Source organism: Oryzias latipes, chromosome 1 (assembly GCF_053564925.1).
Source record: "Oryzias latipes strain Hd-rR chromosome 1, Olatipes_Hd-rR_3.1".
In the NCBI taxonomy this organism is placed as follows: domain Eukaryota; kingdom Metazoa; phylum Chordata; class Actinopteri; order Beloniformes; family Adrianichthyidae; genus Oryzias; species Oryzias latipes.
The window spans coordinates 8,086,665-8,104,031 of NC_136237.1; the positions used below are offsets into that span (position 1 = coordinate 8,086,665).

Here is a 17,367-nt window from a genome sequence, read left to right on the forward strand (position 1 = left end):
CGGAGTGCATGTTCGCAGTAAGGCCCAAAACATTGTTAAAGGCAAATTTATAAAACTGTGGCTAATTCTAAGTCATGGTTTTTTATTTCGGTGATACTTCTTCTGATCTTGAGATCTGATCCTCAGAAGAAAAAAGGAGCAGTAGCACATCTCTTTGGAGGGCTTTACACAGTCCTTTTCAACCAAACTGTGGAGAAAAGGGCCTTTTAAATAGAAAACATACTTTTTTGAGCTTTTAAGTGTGTTATCATGTTAATTTTGTACAAACAACCAACCCCAAAGCGGTATTTTGATCCCTACACACAATTCTAAGTCTTCCTTTTAAGAACTTGCGCTCTAAGCACCAGCCCCTCCCAATCCACGAAAACAAATTAGTTCTCACATGGTGACATCACAAAGTGAGGAACCGCCCCTTCCAGGAAGAGTCTGCGCTGTCAGCACCGCCCCCAGGCTAACACACACACATATTTTCTTTGTGGAGCTAGCGGTGTTTGCAAACGCTTTCACTTTCTATGCACAATACGCACATCCATCTTTGCAAAAGTTCAGATATTTTTTGTTTTCGTAGGCGAAACGCAGACACGCTGCCGAGGCCGGCTGTAGGCTGACGTCATGAAATGGGCGGCACCCACAAGGAGCGAAAGGCGAAGCCTCAGAGATCTGGTCGTCTTACATCCGGGTAATAAAATGAGCAGCGAAAATAACTCATATTTTATTTTTTTTTTAAATCTTTCTTTAGTGTGCTAAAAAAAATATATTATCAGATACTGTTTATGGATACAGTTTACTCTAAAAGGCTTAAGAATGGCATGACACAGGCCCTTTAAAAAATATTTCAGAAATGTAATAACATTGAACATGGCTTCAAAATGTCAAAGAACTAGGCATCCATGGACATTCAAAGAAATACAAAAATCACAGTAAAGCTGAACATTAAACCGTGCTGGACTCTCAGAGTATGATAGGAATTAAAGGTGAAAGATGTGTGTGTGTGTGTGTGTGTGTGTGTGTATGTGCGTGTGTGTGTGTGTGTGTGTGTGTGGGTGTGGGTGTGTGTGTGTGTGTGCGTGTCCTCCGTGGCTTTGTGTGAAACTAATTTATTCTTTTGAATTATTATTTAAATTATTTAAAGCAGCACTTGGATGATAAAAGCAATAATGACAGCAGGACAAAGCTCCCTTGAATTTACCGTCCATGTGAGAGATAAACACGTTTGTGACGAGTCAGTTGTTACAGTAAACAAAGAATTTAAATCAATACAGTTCAATAGTAACAACCTCACCTCAAATTTCTGCCTCAGCTCCTCATTGCCATCATCTTCTACGGATATGGGAACATTGTAGTACTCCCCCTCCTCCTGGCACAGTAGTTTATACCTGGACATGACAGAGGCAGCGAGGAAAAAAAACAACAACATTGGTTGGGAGTCAAGATCCTCTTGGTCTTTCTATCCGACCGTTCTTCTTCTGCCTGACCTGCAGTACTTTATTTAGCTGAAAACAAACCAACAGTTGCTTTGCCTCTGCGGTGTTTGGCACAGACTCCCACAGTTGGCACACGGTAAGGCAGAGGCAAACACAACTGTAACCACACAACGAGCTCCTCGTAACAAACCTGCAGTGGAACCAGGTCCTTTAGGATGCAGGCCAACATCTCTTTGATCGTCACAAAATCAGCCTCAGCATCAAAATGTCAACACGAACAGGCCTACAGATGCTCCAAAGTGTAAAGAATATTTGTCTAACATAAAATTGAATGCTTAGTGTCCAAAATGGTTTGACCATCTCTAGAACTGCATTATGTGTTAGACATAAAATAAACACATTACTGTAAACCTTTTGGTGTAAGGACACTATTTTGTTTCAGTTTTTTTAGACTACACCTTTAGGTGGAATCAATGATACATGTCTAACTTTATGATATGAACTACACTTATCGGCCACTTTATTAGATACACCTTGCTAGTACCCCCTTTTGCCTCCTTTTGCCTTCAGAACTGCCTCAACCCTTGGTGGCATAGATTCAACAGGGTCCTGGAAACACTCCTCAGAGAGTTTGCTACATATTGACATGATAGCATCACGCTGTAGCTGCAGGTTAGTCGGTTGCACATCCATGATGCCAATCTCCCGTTCCGCCACATCCCAAAGGTGATCTACTGGGTTGAGATCTAGTGACTGTGGAGGACTTTTGAGTCCAGAGAACTCATTGTCATGTTCAAGAAACCAGTCTGAGATGATTCTAGCTTTATGACATGGAGTATTATCCTACTGGAAGTAGCCATCAGAAGATAGTACATTGTGGCCATAAAGGGATGGACATGGTGAGCAACAACACTCAGGTAGGCTGTGGTGTTGGAACCATGCTCAATTGGTACGAAGGGGCCCAAAGTGTGCAAAGAAAACATCTCCACACCATGACACCTCCACCACAACCCTGAGCCGTTGATACAAGGCAGGATGGAACCATGCTTTCATGTTGTTGATGCCATATTCTGACCCTACAATCAGAATGTTGGAGCAGAAATGGAGACTCATCAGACCAGACAATCTTCTATTGTCCAGTTCTGGTGAGTCTGTGTGAATTGTAGCCTCATTTTTCTGTTCTTAGCTGACAGGAGTGGTACCCGGTGTGGTCTTCTGCTGCTGTAGCCCATCTGATGATCTTCTGCAGACCTCGGTTGGAACCAGTGGTTTTTTGAGTTCCTGTTGTCTTTCCATCAGCTGGAACCAGTCTGACCATTCTCCTCTGACATCAACAAGGTATTTCTGCCCACAGAACTGCCGCTCACTGGATATTTCCTCTTTTCCTGACCATACTCTATAAACCCTAGAGATGGTTGTGGGTGAAAATCCTAGTAGTTTCTGATAATAGTTTCTGAAATCCTCAGACCAGCCCGTCTGGCGCCAAAAACCATGTCACGTTCAAAGTCACTTCCTCATTCTGATGCTCGTTTTGAACTGCAGCAGACCGTCTGGACCATGTCTACCTAAATGCATTGAGTTGCTGTCATGTGATTGGCTGATTAGAAATTTGTGTTAACGATCAGCTGGACAGGTGTGCCTAATAAAGCGGCCAGTGAATGTTGAGTGACTGTGTCTTTCATAGCAAAGAACTTCAAACTATAAATGTGTGCACACATTAGGTTATTTTTCTCAAATTTTCAAACTCTGCCTCTATATCATCCATTTTTAAACCTATATTTGCTCATAATTATGAGGCTGCATGAACATTACCATCCATAGGCTGGAGACTTCATGAGCTCGGAAACTCCAAACGATAGAGCTCCCATGAAGTCGTTCCTGGTGGTTCGATCCCAGTCCCACACTTCAATTGACAGCCTGCGGTCCTTATCTGAGGGCTTCAGCTTGCTGCAGGCACACATAGCCAGAGTTTTAACAAAAGAGCTACTTCATTTATTACTGCAGAAGACGCACATATTTACAGTGTTAGATTATTGTCTTTAGCTTGCCGTGCACAAATGTTTGACGCGGAAAATATGTATCTATATATCAGACAGCTTACTCAATCCACCACGGCTGTTTGAACTCTTCATACTCACAAAGTGAAGTTCTCGTTCCATTTGGGGTTGAGGTTGGAGCGGATGGTTTTGGTTTTCTGCTTGGTCTCATTTTTGGGATCTGGGATGAGCTTCAGCTTTACGTATGGATCAGACAGGCCGTTGGGGTCCATAGGGATCAGGTTCTTCCCTTCGTTCACTTACAAAGACAAAAAGAAGAAAGGAAAAACAAAAGGGTGAAGATCAGATGCCATGAATTATTGAAGCCACAACTCTGATAGGTCAATAGGAATCCTTCAAGTGGCACAAATACTTGTCCCTCTGGGCCCTTCACAGTTTACACCTTGTTCAGGATGATGCTCAGAGGAAAACAGGTCATCTCTTGTGGTCAACAGGTTTAAGAGCAGGTTCTCAAGATTAAGTCATGGCGATTGTTTATGTTTGTGATGCATAGATGGTAAACGCAAGACATTTAATGGGAGCAGCGAACCACAAATACAAGCTGTCTCATGCTTAAGTAGGCGGAGGCGCTCTTCTTGTCCTCCTATATGTAGCTATTAAGTAAACAAGGGTGCATCAGGGACATTAGCACTCCATTAACCATGAGATGTGGAACACAGCCAAGCATCAACTACAGTACAGCACACTCGCTTGCAAACAGACGGGTCTGTATGCACACAAACTGAATTCTTTCTGACACACAACAGACCAAGTGACAGAGTGAACTCGTGACAGTTTGGTTAAACCTCAAACTCTGCAGAATGGAGTCTCAAGGTGGGCCTGTCAGTCAAACCTAAGTGGTAGCTTTCACCAGAGGAAAAGAGGAGGGTGCCCGGCCACCAAGAAGTGAAGACAGGACTGAGCATGACTTCTAAGCTTTATTCCTAATGGTTCAGAGTTTATTGCTCCAGACATTTAGAGAAAAAGACAGGAAACTGCATAAAACCTTAATTTCATTCTCATCATCTCTCTTGGGAACGCAGAGGGTAACAACAGCCTGCAGTTGTCTGCTGTGGGGAATTTCAGTGTGCAGCGAGGTGTGAAGTGGGATGAGTGATGGAGAGCGAAGAGAACACTTGATGGAAGTCCGGCGCTCACTGGAGGAACTTGAGGTGTGGGAAGATATTGAGCAATGCGAGACTGGCAGCCCTCTGTTTTCTCAGACACTCACTGGAAAACTGGCTCTTTGAAATCCTGTTTGCTTCGTGAAGAGCTAGAGACAAAATGCTTGCGGTCATTCTTTTAAGATGTATATTTAGGTGGTGTTAAACACCTGTTTGTTTAATAAGACATACCTCTGTGCCCTAATATCAATTACGTGACTCAGGGGTTGAAGATGTAAGAAGAAGCGACATAGACGACAACAGAAGAGTTTGTCTCCTCCATCTTCCTCTTGCCCGTGCATAGAAGCACATAGGCTGTTTCAATGCTTGTTTTATACACTTAGATTGTTTTATATTATGCATGTTCTCATCTCTATTTTATTTCCATTTGTGGTCTATTTTCCACTTTAATTCCTGTACGTTTTAAACCAGTCAGTGTTCAGCCTGCATGAGATATATTTGAGGGTATTTTGTGGGACTTTAGTGAAGAATCTATTACCCTCGTCTCTGTAAAGCTCAAGTGTTGACTAGTGTTTTATCAAGTCAAAACAAAAGAGGTTCTCTTTTGAGTCAATAGACATGTGATTCATGTCACATCCAGAAGGGGGCGATCAAGACCATCAAATATGGCATCCCTTGTACACAGTTTCAGCTCCTAAATTTGTTTGTTGAACTAATTTCTTCCAACTGAATTGTAAGAAATCTACCCGATTGAATACATGAATCTGTTCTTGCACAGTTGTAGATTTATCTGTGCGTGGACCTTGCACAGATTGGCAGAGTGGGTAAGCTATATTTGTCAATAATTTGTGCAGAAATTTACCGTTTATGACGATGCATCTGATGTGTGTGTGTGTTTTTTTACTGCTGTTTTCACACTTTTTTCCTCTTCTTAAAAGGCAACAAGCAGCTGTTTGAGTACTGAGCGGTATTTATTTACGCATCAGCTTGGATCATCCCAAATTCGGTAAATTTCTCTCCTGTTCTAAAGCATGAAGGAGGCAAAGGATAAATGCAGCTGAATGAAACGACAAGCAAACAAATGTTTAAACATTAAGTGAAGTACGGGAACACGAGCAGAAGGGGGGGACCTGAAGTGGGACAACATGCTGGGAATACCAATGACTTCTGGGAGTCTGGCAGCAGAAGTCTCACAGCAGCAAAGGTCAGCTGTTTTCTGAACTCTGAGGAGACGTGGCGAAGCCGGAACAGACTGTGTGCGTATTTAAGTGCTATTAAGATAGAGACTAGCCCCAAAATGGGCTTTGAAGTCAAATAACTTTCCCCAGAATATTTATTTAGAAAGGGCTGAGTTACAAACGCCCGGCCAAAAAGATTTCCTCAAAAGTATTTTTTTCTTTTTTTTTTTTTTGTTATTCTATACTGCCAAAGGAAAAGATATGATTACTAAAAATATTGAAAAAGAATAAAGAAAACTTTAGTATTTTGATTGGTAATGTTAAATTTGAATATAATATCTGAGTAAGGGAGAAGATGTGAAGTTTTTTGTATCATACAATATCTTGCTATGCTAAGACAGAACGCCACTTTGTAAAGAAATGTTTGATCTTCATGTCGTGTATATGAAACAATCCTAAGAACGATCAGGTTTCATCTATTAGGCCTTTCTTTGACTCCCAGAGTGACTGCACATCTGCAGCTAAAACAAGAAAGTGAAGGCTCTAGGATTGTCCTGCGCAGAGACTTTCATTCATTTGTGCATGAGTCTGTCGTTTGAAAAAGGTTTTTAAAGCAACCAAACAGACCGTCCAGCCATCGAAGCTTGAAGAAGGAGGTGCAGCAGCTCCAGCAAAGGGCTTCCAGGAGTGGAAAAGGGCTGTCAGCTGCTCCATTCCAACCATGACTCATATAGGGAAAAGCTGGAATTTGATTTAAAAGAAATCGTTCCATTGGCTAAAGAGGGTCCTCTCCATTAGCTGACTTAGGAATCAGACAAAAGAAAGATAAAATCCCTGCTCAGAATGCCAACAGAGTGTGGGCAGCAGCCCTTCAGTTCAGCTGTGGTGCAGATGTAGAGTGGTCAACCCTCCGATTGTAGGTTCGGTTCCCACCTTAAACACCCATGTGTCCTCGGGCAACACGGTGAACCCAAAATTGCTACAGGTGGTTATAGGTTGCCGCCATCAGTGTGTGTATGTGTGTGTGCGTGGGTAAGTGGGCCTATGACTGCAAAGGGCCTTCCACAAAGGTACTACACACCTGCACTCTGGCCCAACAAAGAAAATGGACCCACCTCTAAATGGGTCTTTATGCGTAACGCTTTTCAAAGCAGATTGTCCGTGCCAAATAAATCTAAAAATGCAGATCTGCTCTGAAGTGTGGAGCTGGAAAATGAATTAAATGGGAGGGATGGATAGGAAACCGGTGGTTGCAGCACATTCAGATTTCTCTTTTCCTTCTGCACCTGCAGTTATTTTTACATCATTCTGTACATTAAATAGGATCGACATTTTAATTTTAGCAAATTATGAACAGAAAAGGCAGATTCACCCACTAGACTCAAACACATCTTATAGATATCATGGCTATTTCAACATTTACAGATATACATATACATTATGCATCCAATAGCCATGATAGACGACTTTCCCGCAGCTAATTCTGTCACAGTTCCATCATGCCTTGCGTATTGTAGACGGGCTTTCATTTTTCTCCAGGAGGGTTAATAAAATAGTGCAATTAATTAACATATAGAATAGCTTAGAAGGTGTATTCATGAACATTTTGTGTACCTTAGAGGCCATCTGTCAAACATTTTATAATGCAATGGGAAAAAGGAATGAAAAGAGACAATTAAGAAGATTTGTAATGCTAGATCACGATCTGATGGGGTCTAAAAACAGGAGCACTTTGGTGAAAATGACTTTTGTTCCAGTATACATTTATTTAGCACAGGTTGCTGGATCCCGTTTCTGTTGATATCTGCATTGTTGTTTAGAGTTTTTGTGTGTGTGTTTACAATGTCCCAAGTTGGGTTTGGATTTGTAGGATGGTTGAAAAACGAAGATGTGCCATCCTAATTTTCTGATTGAATGTTCTGTTAACACATGAAGTAGCATGTGCAGTGTAAATGTTGGATTGCTATTTTGAAACAAGTTTCTAAGACCTTTAACTCGTGCTGCCGTGTGATAATGGCTTTGGCGATTAACTCATTGTCACCTGCAATTAATGAACCTATTTTTAGTCTAGCCTAATATTTGTGTGTGGGTGTGTGTGTGTAGTGTGTAGTGTGCCCCTGCAAAACACTGGTGACCTGGTCAGGGTGTATCCTGCCTTCGCCCAGCAGCAGTGGGGTTGGCTTCAGCAGCCCAGTGACCTCACTGGGTGCTGAAGATGGCCGAACGGATGTAAAATTGCTATAATAAATGAATTAATAAAGGTTTAAAAGCACTCTAATAGACACTTAAAAAGACTGATGTACAAAGCACCTCTATGTGCTTTTAGAACACTACTGGTAGACCGCCAACAGTAGAACTAAATAGAGTTGTCTGAGATGTCCAGTAGGCAGATACAATAGATGTATGTTAGTTAGTTGATTGACATCTTTTGCCGTGTGGGTAGTGTTTGCACAGTAACTTCACTCACCAGATGACTTAAACAGTCAACGATATGAACTTGAAGCAAAAGTATACCACAGAGTTGGCCAGCTCTGTACTACACTGTATATACTTTATACACTCCACTCACTCCTTCACACACTCGGTGCACAAATCTGACCAGCAGCTACTGTGCACCTACTTAAACGTCATGCCTAAAGAAGAATCTTGATCAATGGAGCAGCTGAAACTAACAGGAAGGTGGATCTCTCAGCACCTGCAAACAGAGCATACGTCCATGCAGACTGGAGTGAGGAGCAGAAAACTAGCTTCGCCTCAGGGGGAATCTGAACGTGTTTACCGCCCTCAGCATTCTTCAAATTCCATTTCACTTGACAGCCAACAAACATAAACTGTTGTAGCTCCATCTTCAGGAGACAGCACAAAAATGTCAGAGTTTGGGGGTGACCTATTTAATCTTAGTACTTCAGAGCCTACTGTCAAAAGGCTTGTTTGTCGGTGTCTGTCAGTCTACTTGGTGCTGACGCGTTCAAAGACCAGCTGCTCCTTCAGACATCCACAACACTTCCTGCTAAATGTTTGTCTTGGACTGGTTCAATAGCTGCAGAGGAAATCAGAGTCTCTGAAGGGTTTGAACTTGAAGGGTCTGGATGCAGTTCGCTGAGAGTTGGTATTTTTTCCACGCAATAAACATTCCAGACCACTAAGCTCCAGTGTCCAGTTCCACACTGAAGATGATAGCAACCGTAGGAAAGAGCAGCAAGTTAATCTAAAGGAAATGCAATCAAAGGTGCAGCATTTTTGGCTAAACATGACTTCTTCAGACAGAAGAGACACATTTTAAAGAAAAACTATGTTCTTTTATTGAACTGGTTTCCTCACTGAGAGAGAGACATTTTCTCTAGATTCACGTGTTTGTGGAAGGCCACATCTGGCAAGCATGTAAAATGCTCTCTCTCTGCCCTCTCTCTTCTTCCCTCCTTTCCTTTTCCGTCCAACACAAAAAGATTTTCAAATACGACTAAAATGAATAAAGTTTGGCCTTGATTACAAAAGGGGTTTATTCAGACATACCTCTGGTTTTTCAGGACATGTACAGCAGCTGAGGTCACTTCAAATGCAACCTGGATTAAGTGGAATATGAGCTGGTTCATTAATGTATCCCATCAATGTATGTATCATAAAGATAAACCCAGGATAAAGCAAGCTGTCACCATCAGTATATCACATCACACCATACTTAGTCATCTATGCCATAAAATACAAAACATATTTCTGTATCACAGCCAGAACAAAGGCATGTAAAATAATGTGTTTAAGTGAAAACATGGTAACTATGAACTCTTGGGAATAACAAGTCAATATCAATGTATTGATATGTGTCTGAGAAAGTGCAAAGGTCAGCACTATTGACAGACGTATTGGACAGGGAGGTTGCGGAGGAAGCTTCCAATCACGAAACTAATGATTGAATTTAACGGCTCAACATTAACAAATGAGGGATTTTGAAGACAGGAGGCATGTCAAATCACAAAAAAAACACATTTCATCATCCTTACAAGCAATAATGGTCAAGAGGAAGACATAATTGGGGGTGAATTTTAGCTCTCCCAACAGTTTAGACAGTAATGAGGTCTCTTCCTAGATAATCATAAATAAATTGCACCCATAGGTCAAGATGAAGCAAACACATGTGAGCTGTTTTATTTATTCCTTTCTGGCTGTCAAAAAAATCTGCATCAATATTACGTTTTGCTCTTTAATCATATTTCCTGTTTACACAGTGAGAGGTTAGAAAATCTGCAATAACATTTATCAGTGATGCATCTGGTAGTTAAAAATGTTCACCTGAGAGTCGTTGGCTGTAGAGCCTCTGCAGCGTTTGGACTCAAAACAAATTTAATTTCCCAACCGTGCCATACCCTGTCCTTGAACCTCATCCTCAAATCCAGACACGTTTTTTCCTCATGCTGGGTAACTGCTACTCCAGTGAGGTCACACATCCCAAAATGCCACTGCGTGGTGACCTAAATGCAAGTTTTATTCAGTAAAATCAGCAGGTGGCCACGCAGCGGCATTTGTAAACCGGACGCAGCAGTCGCATTTTTACAAGCCGTCTGGCAGCGGCAGAGGTTTTGAGAAAAAATTTCCATCCACTTTTTAGGAATCAGACGATTCTAATGAGAAGTCTGACAGACAAGAGCCAGAATGACATGAATAAACAGCACCAATGGAGTAAAAACATGACAGAAACGCATTGCTTTCTCTGCTTACCCACTGCAAACTGCTGAATTAAGTCGCAGTATGTTTAAAAAAAAAAAAAAAAAAACATACAGGGGCAACTTACACACAGTTCTAAATTCCCAACATGGTAATGAATGAATTTGTTCAAAACAATCTGAACATGATTCTACTATAAGGCTGGTAATCACAGTGGAATCCTCCTTCCTTGATAGATCTTCATGCATCTTTTTCACAGGAGAGAAGTCAATGCGATCAAAAGAAAATCACTCTGCTGTGCAGCAGCGTAAGATTGATTGTGATGTCAGGGGACCATGAATCGCAGGAACTGTGCTGATTATTGCTTTGAGATGACATAATTGCATGGTACAGTTAGATGCCCGTTTAATTCCAGCTACAGCTATGGATCATCCGGGCCAATTAGTTTAGTGGTTGTCTGTTTGCAGTCCAGACATGCAGGGAAGACCATTGATTAACAGTCAGAGTGACTCTGGTAACAGGCTCCAGATCCAGCCAGTTTTTCTATCGACCTAAAGTAATACATCACACATGTACCACAAGCAGTGCTTAACTGACATTTTTTTATATTTTATAATCTTAATTCGTGAAAAGAAAGAAAAATATGTGTTTTCCCTTGTGGCTACAGCTTTTATTTTTTCAGTTTACTGGATTCTCAGTCGTTTCTGGCTCATAGGTTTGGAAACTGTAAAGAACAATGAGAGAACACTACCCAACCATCTAAGACTGTAGGTGAAAATGTTTTATTAACTTCAAGTTTCATCCCAATAACAATATTCCATTAGAGTTAAACAAACACAGAAACTCTGAGCTGTTGAGCTTGTAAGTGGATCTCCCTGAACTCAACAAGTGACTATTCTTGAGGGTTTGTGTTACTGCACTTAAGAAAAAGAACATGCGTGAAAGGGTCTATATTGTGTCAAATCAACTTGTTGAGCTTTGATCCTGAGATCTGATCCTCAGTAGAAAAAAGGAGCAGTAGCACGTCTCTTTAGAGGGGTTTACACAGTCATTTTCAAACAAACTGTAGAAAAAAAGGGCCTATCAGACAAAATCCCCCTAAGCTTCTAAGCTTTTAAGTGTGTTATCATGTTAATTTCTCACAAAAACAACACCAAAGCGGTATTTTGATCCATTCACACATCACTTAAATATTCCTCTAAAAACCTGCTCTCTGAGCACTAGCCCCTCCCAATCCACAAAAACGAGTAGGTTTAACATTGTGACACGAAAAAGTGAGGAACCGCCCCTTCCAGGAAGAGTCTGCGCTGCCAGAACCGCCCCCAGACTAACACACACACACACACACACCCACATTCTTGGTGGAGCCAGCAGTGATCGGTTAAACGCGTTTATGTTATACGCACATCCATCTTTGAAAAAGTTTGAATGTTTTCGTGCATGAGACGCAGACACACTGCCGAGGCCGACTCTACATTGGCGTCATGGAATGGGCGACATCCACAAGTAGCGAAAATCGGAGCCTTAGAAATTGAGTCATTTTAGGTAGAAAAATTAGCTGCAAAAACAACTCAAAAATCATTTTTTAGTGTGCCAAAGATCAGATATTACCACATATATATTGAGTTTACTCTGATATGGGTTCTTTTTTTTTTTTTAACTTGTCCAACACCTGAGCAAGCAGATCAGAGCTGAAGGTCTCTTGTGGAGGACAGGTTTCACTGTTACAGTAGGGGTTTATGGATCTTCAGACACACAGAGTGTATATTTGTATAAACTCCTTTTGTGTTTGAGGCTAAGCTTTATTTATAATAAATATGTGTATCTGCATTTCTTGTTGAACCGGATGGAAAAAAAGAAAAGAGAGCGAGAGAGTGAGATGTTAGAGATGGGTGATAAGGGGGGAGACAGAGGGAGTGAGGGGGGATCGCAGTCGATTATACAGTCATACCTTAAGGGTGTCATAGGTAAATTGCATTTCACTTACACTCCAACAAATAGTCTATTTACAGATTTCGAGTATATTCAAATAGGTTCTTTACCCCAGCAAGTGAGAGTCTGTTCTTGAAGATTTGTGCCATTGCACTTGTATAAAGAACATGACCATTGCTGTGTTAAGAACCAACTTATGACAGTTTTACTCAACTACCCACAGTGAAAGAACAATGTGCCATTAGTGATGTTTTTTTTCTTCTTTCCCCTCTAAACACTTGTTTCCAACCATTTGCACGCAGGTGACCATGAGCCAGCGCCATTGTCCCCATTTTCTTCCAGCGATAATTTGGTAAGTGAGTAAGTCAGGGAGGCTCGGTGCCAGAGGCGTGTGATGCACTGACCCATGTCTGCAAGTTAATTGAATGATTATGTGTGGCTGATGTCAGTTCCCGGCCCGCTCCATTGTTCAAACAGATGTGCTAATGCAGTATCATTACGGCCCTGGATTTACAGCGGCCTCAAAAGCAAAGCTAAAATACTCAGGATTTCAGTTTTCTGCTAAACAACGACCTCACAAAAAGAATCGCCACGGTTCAAAGATAGATGATCTGCATACAGTTTGCACGTTTTGTCAAGATTTATGAAGAGCAGCAAGTGAGTGGAACTGACTGCTAATAAAACTGTGCATCACTAGCAGAACTGGCAATTCACGAGCTCACCATATGATCTGAATGTAACACAATTGATTCAGATATTTGATTCCCATCCAAATCAGTTGTGTTCTGTTCGGAATGACATCTTTAACACAACCAGTGATTTACTGAACTTTCAATAGGAAAAGTATTATTGCATAAAACTAACAGAACAGCAGTTTTTTGGTAAGAAAGAGTGAAAAGATTCCCTAAAAGGAATGTTGATTAATGGATTTAATATTCGATTTTCATATTTTATTAGACAATTTTTAAGTATTTTCTTTCCCACCATAAAAAGTCTGACGGTTTTATTGAACAAATTTAGCTGACTGGCTTGAACTTAGGGGTGTGACGATAATCGCATCACCACGGTAATGATGCAGTCATCACCGCACGTTTTTGTTGTTGTTGAACGTTCTGCGTATGGTGCGTGATCGGAACGATAATAAACACATTAAACACATTCGTCTTTGCTAATAATTTACTTTTTCTGCTAGTACTGCGTTCAGACTTCCAGGGATTCTGGGGGAAACCTTTTATTCCTGTTCTCCTTCACTTCCTGCGCCGCGCCTCTTTCTCCGGCTCAGATGGGTTTCATCTGGATGGGCCCATCTGCTGGACTATTTAAACATGTAGTTGTAGGGTTAGACCCTCCTTACCGCGAAGGAGGGTCTAAGGGCAGAGATGCCTTGATTAGTTTAGCCCTTACCTATTGATTGAATTCTATGACTTTATGTTCTTCATGACTCATGTTTATTACAGAACTACCAACTATTGTTGTAATATTGGGTTATATAAATACAATTGAATTGAATTCAATTTGTCAAACCGTTACACAGGAGCTTTAGCTACAGTGTTTACCATCACAACCATAACTCTTCAACCCTCGCCACGATCGGTGTGAATTTGCGTATTCGGTTGCTCAGACCAGCGGTCTGCACCCGTATGTATCACTTTATATGCATATCGGGGAAAAGCCGCTTTGAAGAGTTGCTCACCGGCGCAAACTCACTTTTTTTTCAGCTGAAAAAACCCGTAACTGTTAGGGTTGTCAGGGTTGGACCTCTGGCTAATGATGTCATGAGCTTGACACCCCAGACGTGTGAGGGAGGACCTACCCCCAAATGTTTTTAGCTTGATCGCTACATGTAGCAGTATGGTTTACATCTCCTTTACAATGCATGGGAGACACGGATGATGTGTAGATATCTGTTTTATTTATTTTGAAGAGCTCTACAAAAGCATTGGTAAACACTTCTGTCAGGGTTCATGAGATCATTCAGGGACTCTCCAAGTACGGTGAGCTTCACCCCTGCACCAGTCACTAAGGTGTTCCCATCTTTCTGTGGCCCGTTTGAGGACTTGCTGTCCCGCATAAGTCAGAGGAGAGAAAGAACAACCATAAAATTAGAGGATCTTTTTATTATCATCTCCATGAAAATATGTAAAATCTCAAAGTTCAGGAGGATAACAATCAGATTCTCCCCAGTGTTGGTTTAGGACTCCACCCACCGATTGCATCATTGTACACACCAGTCTCATTGTCGTCGTCGCCAAATTTCAGATTTTTAAACTCTGGACATGCCGCAACGCCCAAATCAGCCTGCAATACCAAAGCCGCTGGCGCTCAAATCGTGCCGCAGGACCTCAGATCACGTCGGTACATTGACTTAACATTAAAACTGGATGCCTCTGCCGCACGATTCGCGTCTGGTGATTAAGGCAGATAAAGGCATGAGGTAAAAGAAAAAAAAGTGTACGGACAACATATAAAAAGGATAAGCATTTCTGTCTGCGGGGTGAGGTTGTGGAATAACATGGCGGAAAATATCAAAATGAATTTTGGAGACATAAAAATTAGAAAATGAGAACCCTAATGAGACAACATATGGACAATCATGGCTTTGTGACGTCTTGGTACTTGTTGTTTTGCTTTATGTGAAGAATTATTATTATTATTTTATTATGTAAAAATGAACATTCATAAAATATAGTAAGATTGGGGAAGAGGATTAATAGGATTTTTCTTCTATCCACTCCTTTTTGGAAGACTTAATTACTTCCTGTTTGTCATGTTTAAATGACTTTTATTTTGTGTTTGAAACTAAAAGGAAATCAATCAATTAGACACAAAAGTGTTAAAGCTAAGAGCCTTGTCCCCAAGAGTCTCTGGATCATGTTGCTTTGATCTTGATAAGAATAATTCAACAAAACTTTCATTTGTTCTGCAGCACAACAGAAAACATGTTCTAACGTTATATTTACAAAAAAAGGAGACAAAGTGGAAGACAACCACTCACAGCTGATGAACTATAGGTTTGGTTTGGATGGTCTGTCAAATGTGGCACAACTCTGAACCACAAGAGAATGTCTGACCACAACAACAACAAAAAAAACCTCAAAGGATTTGTGAACTTTACAGCAATATTGCAATAGTGCCATTTTTCATGACATTCTGCTTTGACTTAACGATGATGGTGAATCTCCACACAACTGAAAGCGAGCCTGCAAACGCCTATCAATGTGTTTGCTGTTTTCTAACACTTGCAGAATCTTACTTATAGAACAAACAGTTGCTGGCAACCAACATTTAATCCATGTGCTATCTTGTGGGGTCCAGATGACCCCACTCCCAGTGTTAACGTGCCTTGGAGGCACGTTAACACTGGGAGTGGGGTCATCTGGACCCCACTAGACAGTGTGCTGAACCTTTTTTCTTCAATGATTTGTGATCTTCACTAGTGTCCATAGATTACAAGAAATCCTCTCCACCTTTATTCACCTGTGTCATGCTAGGGATAACACGTCAATGTAAGGGTGGGGTCATCTTGACCCCATGAGATAGCACAAGGGTTTTTAAAGAAGAGACTTCTGGGTAGAGTTAACTGCTGTTACAGATAGCAATACACCACAAACCAAGTGAGGACTGTAATCTATATGTGAAACCTCTTGGTGGCTAGATCACTATCTACACCTCGGATTATACACTTCTCTGACTTTTGTCTCTGTTTTGTAAACCGGACGCTCACAATCTAGCCATAAGTGCGTATAGTTTTCATGCAAATATACATAACCTCAGAACAAATATATCGAGCTCATGTCCTACAGATATTCTGCTGCGTCACTTCTGGGGTGTAAAACCGTTCACATCATTGGCCTTTGAAAGACACGATGAAGGTTATGGTCCTTACCTGCGACCTTCAGCTTGTCCCCACTGACCTCACACCTGAGGAGAAGACGGCCCCTTTTCTCAGTGTGATCCATTCCACACAGGCTGGGCACGTTCATCACACACTGCTTGTGAACGTTCATATCGCACGCTGGTGGGACACAGAGAAGACGAGGGCAGCAGGGAAAAAGAGAATCCATTAATTATGCATTTGATGTAAACCAAATAAAAGGGTAAAAAGACATTCTTAGAAGTGATTTGCACTCTGAAGCTAATGTACTGATAAAAACAGAAGAAATGTGAGTTTGCTCAAGTTTATTAACTTAAACCAAGTATTTAAAAAGCAGGAGGTGCATGCACAAACATTTCCATGAACGCTTCAGTGCAGTAAGCTGCTTCACTCACACCTGTCAGATTTACTGCAGCCGCTTCTGAGCTTATCTCTACGGACATATTTCAATCGTATTTCCTTTTTTGACGCAATATTAAAGGATTGTTTTGCAGACAGCTGTGTAAGAAGGGCAAGAACAAGGTTATAACCCAGATTCTTCTCCCTTATGATACGCAAGCATGTCATGTCTGTCAGCCGGCTGAGCCTCCCTGCAGCAAATGGAGAGGAGTTACCGGCGCTTGCATCATCGTGTCACCAGGTCACAGAATGAAAAACAATGAGAAGGGATCAGCTGCTGTCTGTCACAGTCTGCATGAGGAAAAATGACTTCTGCATTTTCCAGAGAAATCCAGAGAGCATCACAACAATACAGCAGCTTCAAAGGGGGGCGGGTTCCTGTTATTTACGCCACACTGTTCGCCGTCCCAACTTGGAACGAGATTGTTTTTACAGTACTGGTGCAGACAAAAGCTGATGGGGGGAAAAAAATCTAAATTCTCTTATTTTTATAGGAAGCAAAAGTATGACAAGCATTTCATGACATTAAACATAACATTTAGTGTGTTGTATGTATGAAAATAATGTTTTTATAAGATTGATATTATCTTTATTAGATAAGATTTTTTCTCTTTTCCAATTCTGTTTTTTAAAGTTTAGATTACAAAAAACTCCTAATGTATGCAAATGTGTTTTTTTTTTGTTTTACTTTTACTTTAAAATGTACTATAAATGTTTCCCCCCTTCAACTGAGACTTGAAC

The 17,367-nt window shown here is 41.1% G+C and overlaps 1 protein-coding gene across 1 annotated transcript in view; it reads right to left on the minus strand.

Annotated features, from left to right (window-relative positions):
* Window positions 1–17,367, minus strand: part of prkcaa (protein kinase C, alpha, a) — a 166,968-nt gene that overhangs the window by 50,235 nt on the left and 99,366 nt on the right. Inside the window, exons 5-8 of the mRNA XM_023960408.2 lie at window positions 16,240–16,368; window positions 3,563–3,719; window positions 3,237–3,371; window positions 1,283–1,376 (exon numbers count right to left, since the gene is read on the minus strand). Of these exons, the coding sequence (XP_023816176.1) occupies window positions 1,283–1,376; window positions 3,237–3,371; window positions 3,563–3,719; window positions 16,240–16,368 (515 nt within the window). The remainder of the gene's footprint in view (window positions 1–1,282; window positions 1,377–3,236; window positions 3,372–3,562; window positions 3,720–16,239; window positions 16,369–17,367) is intronic.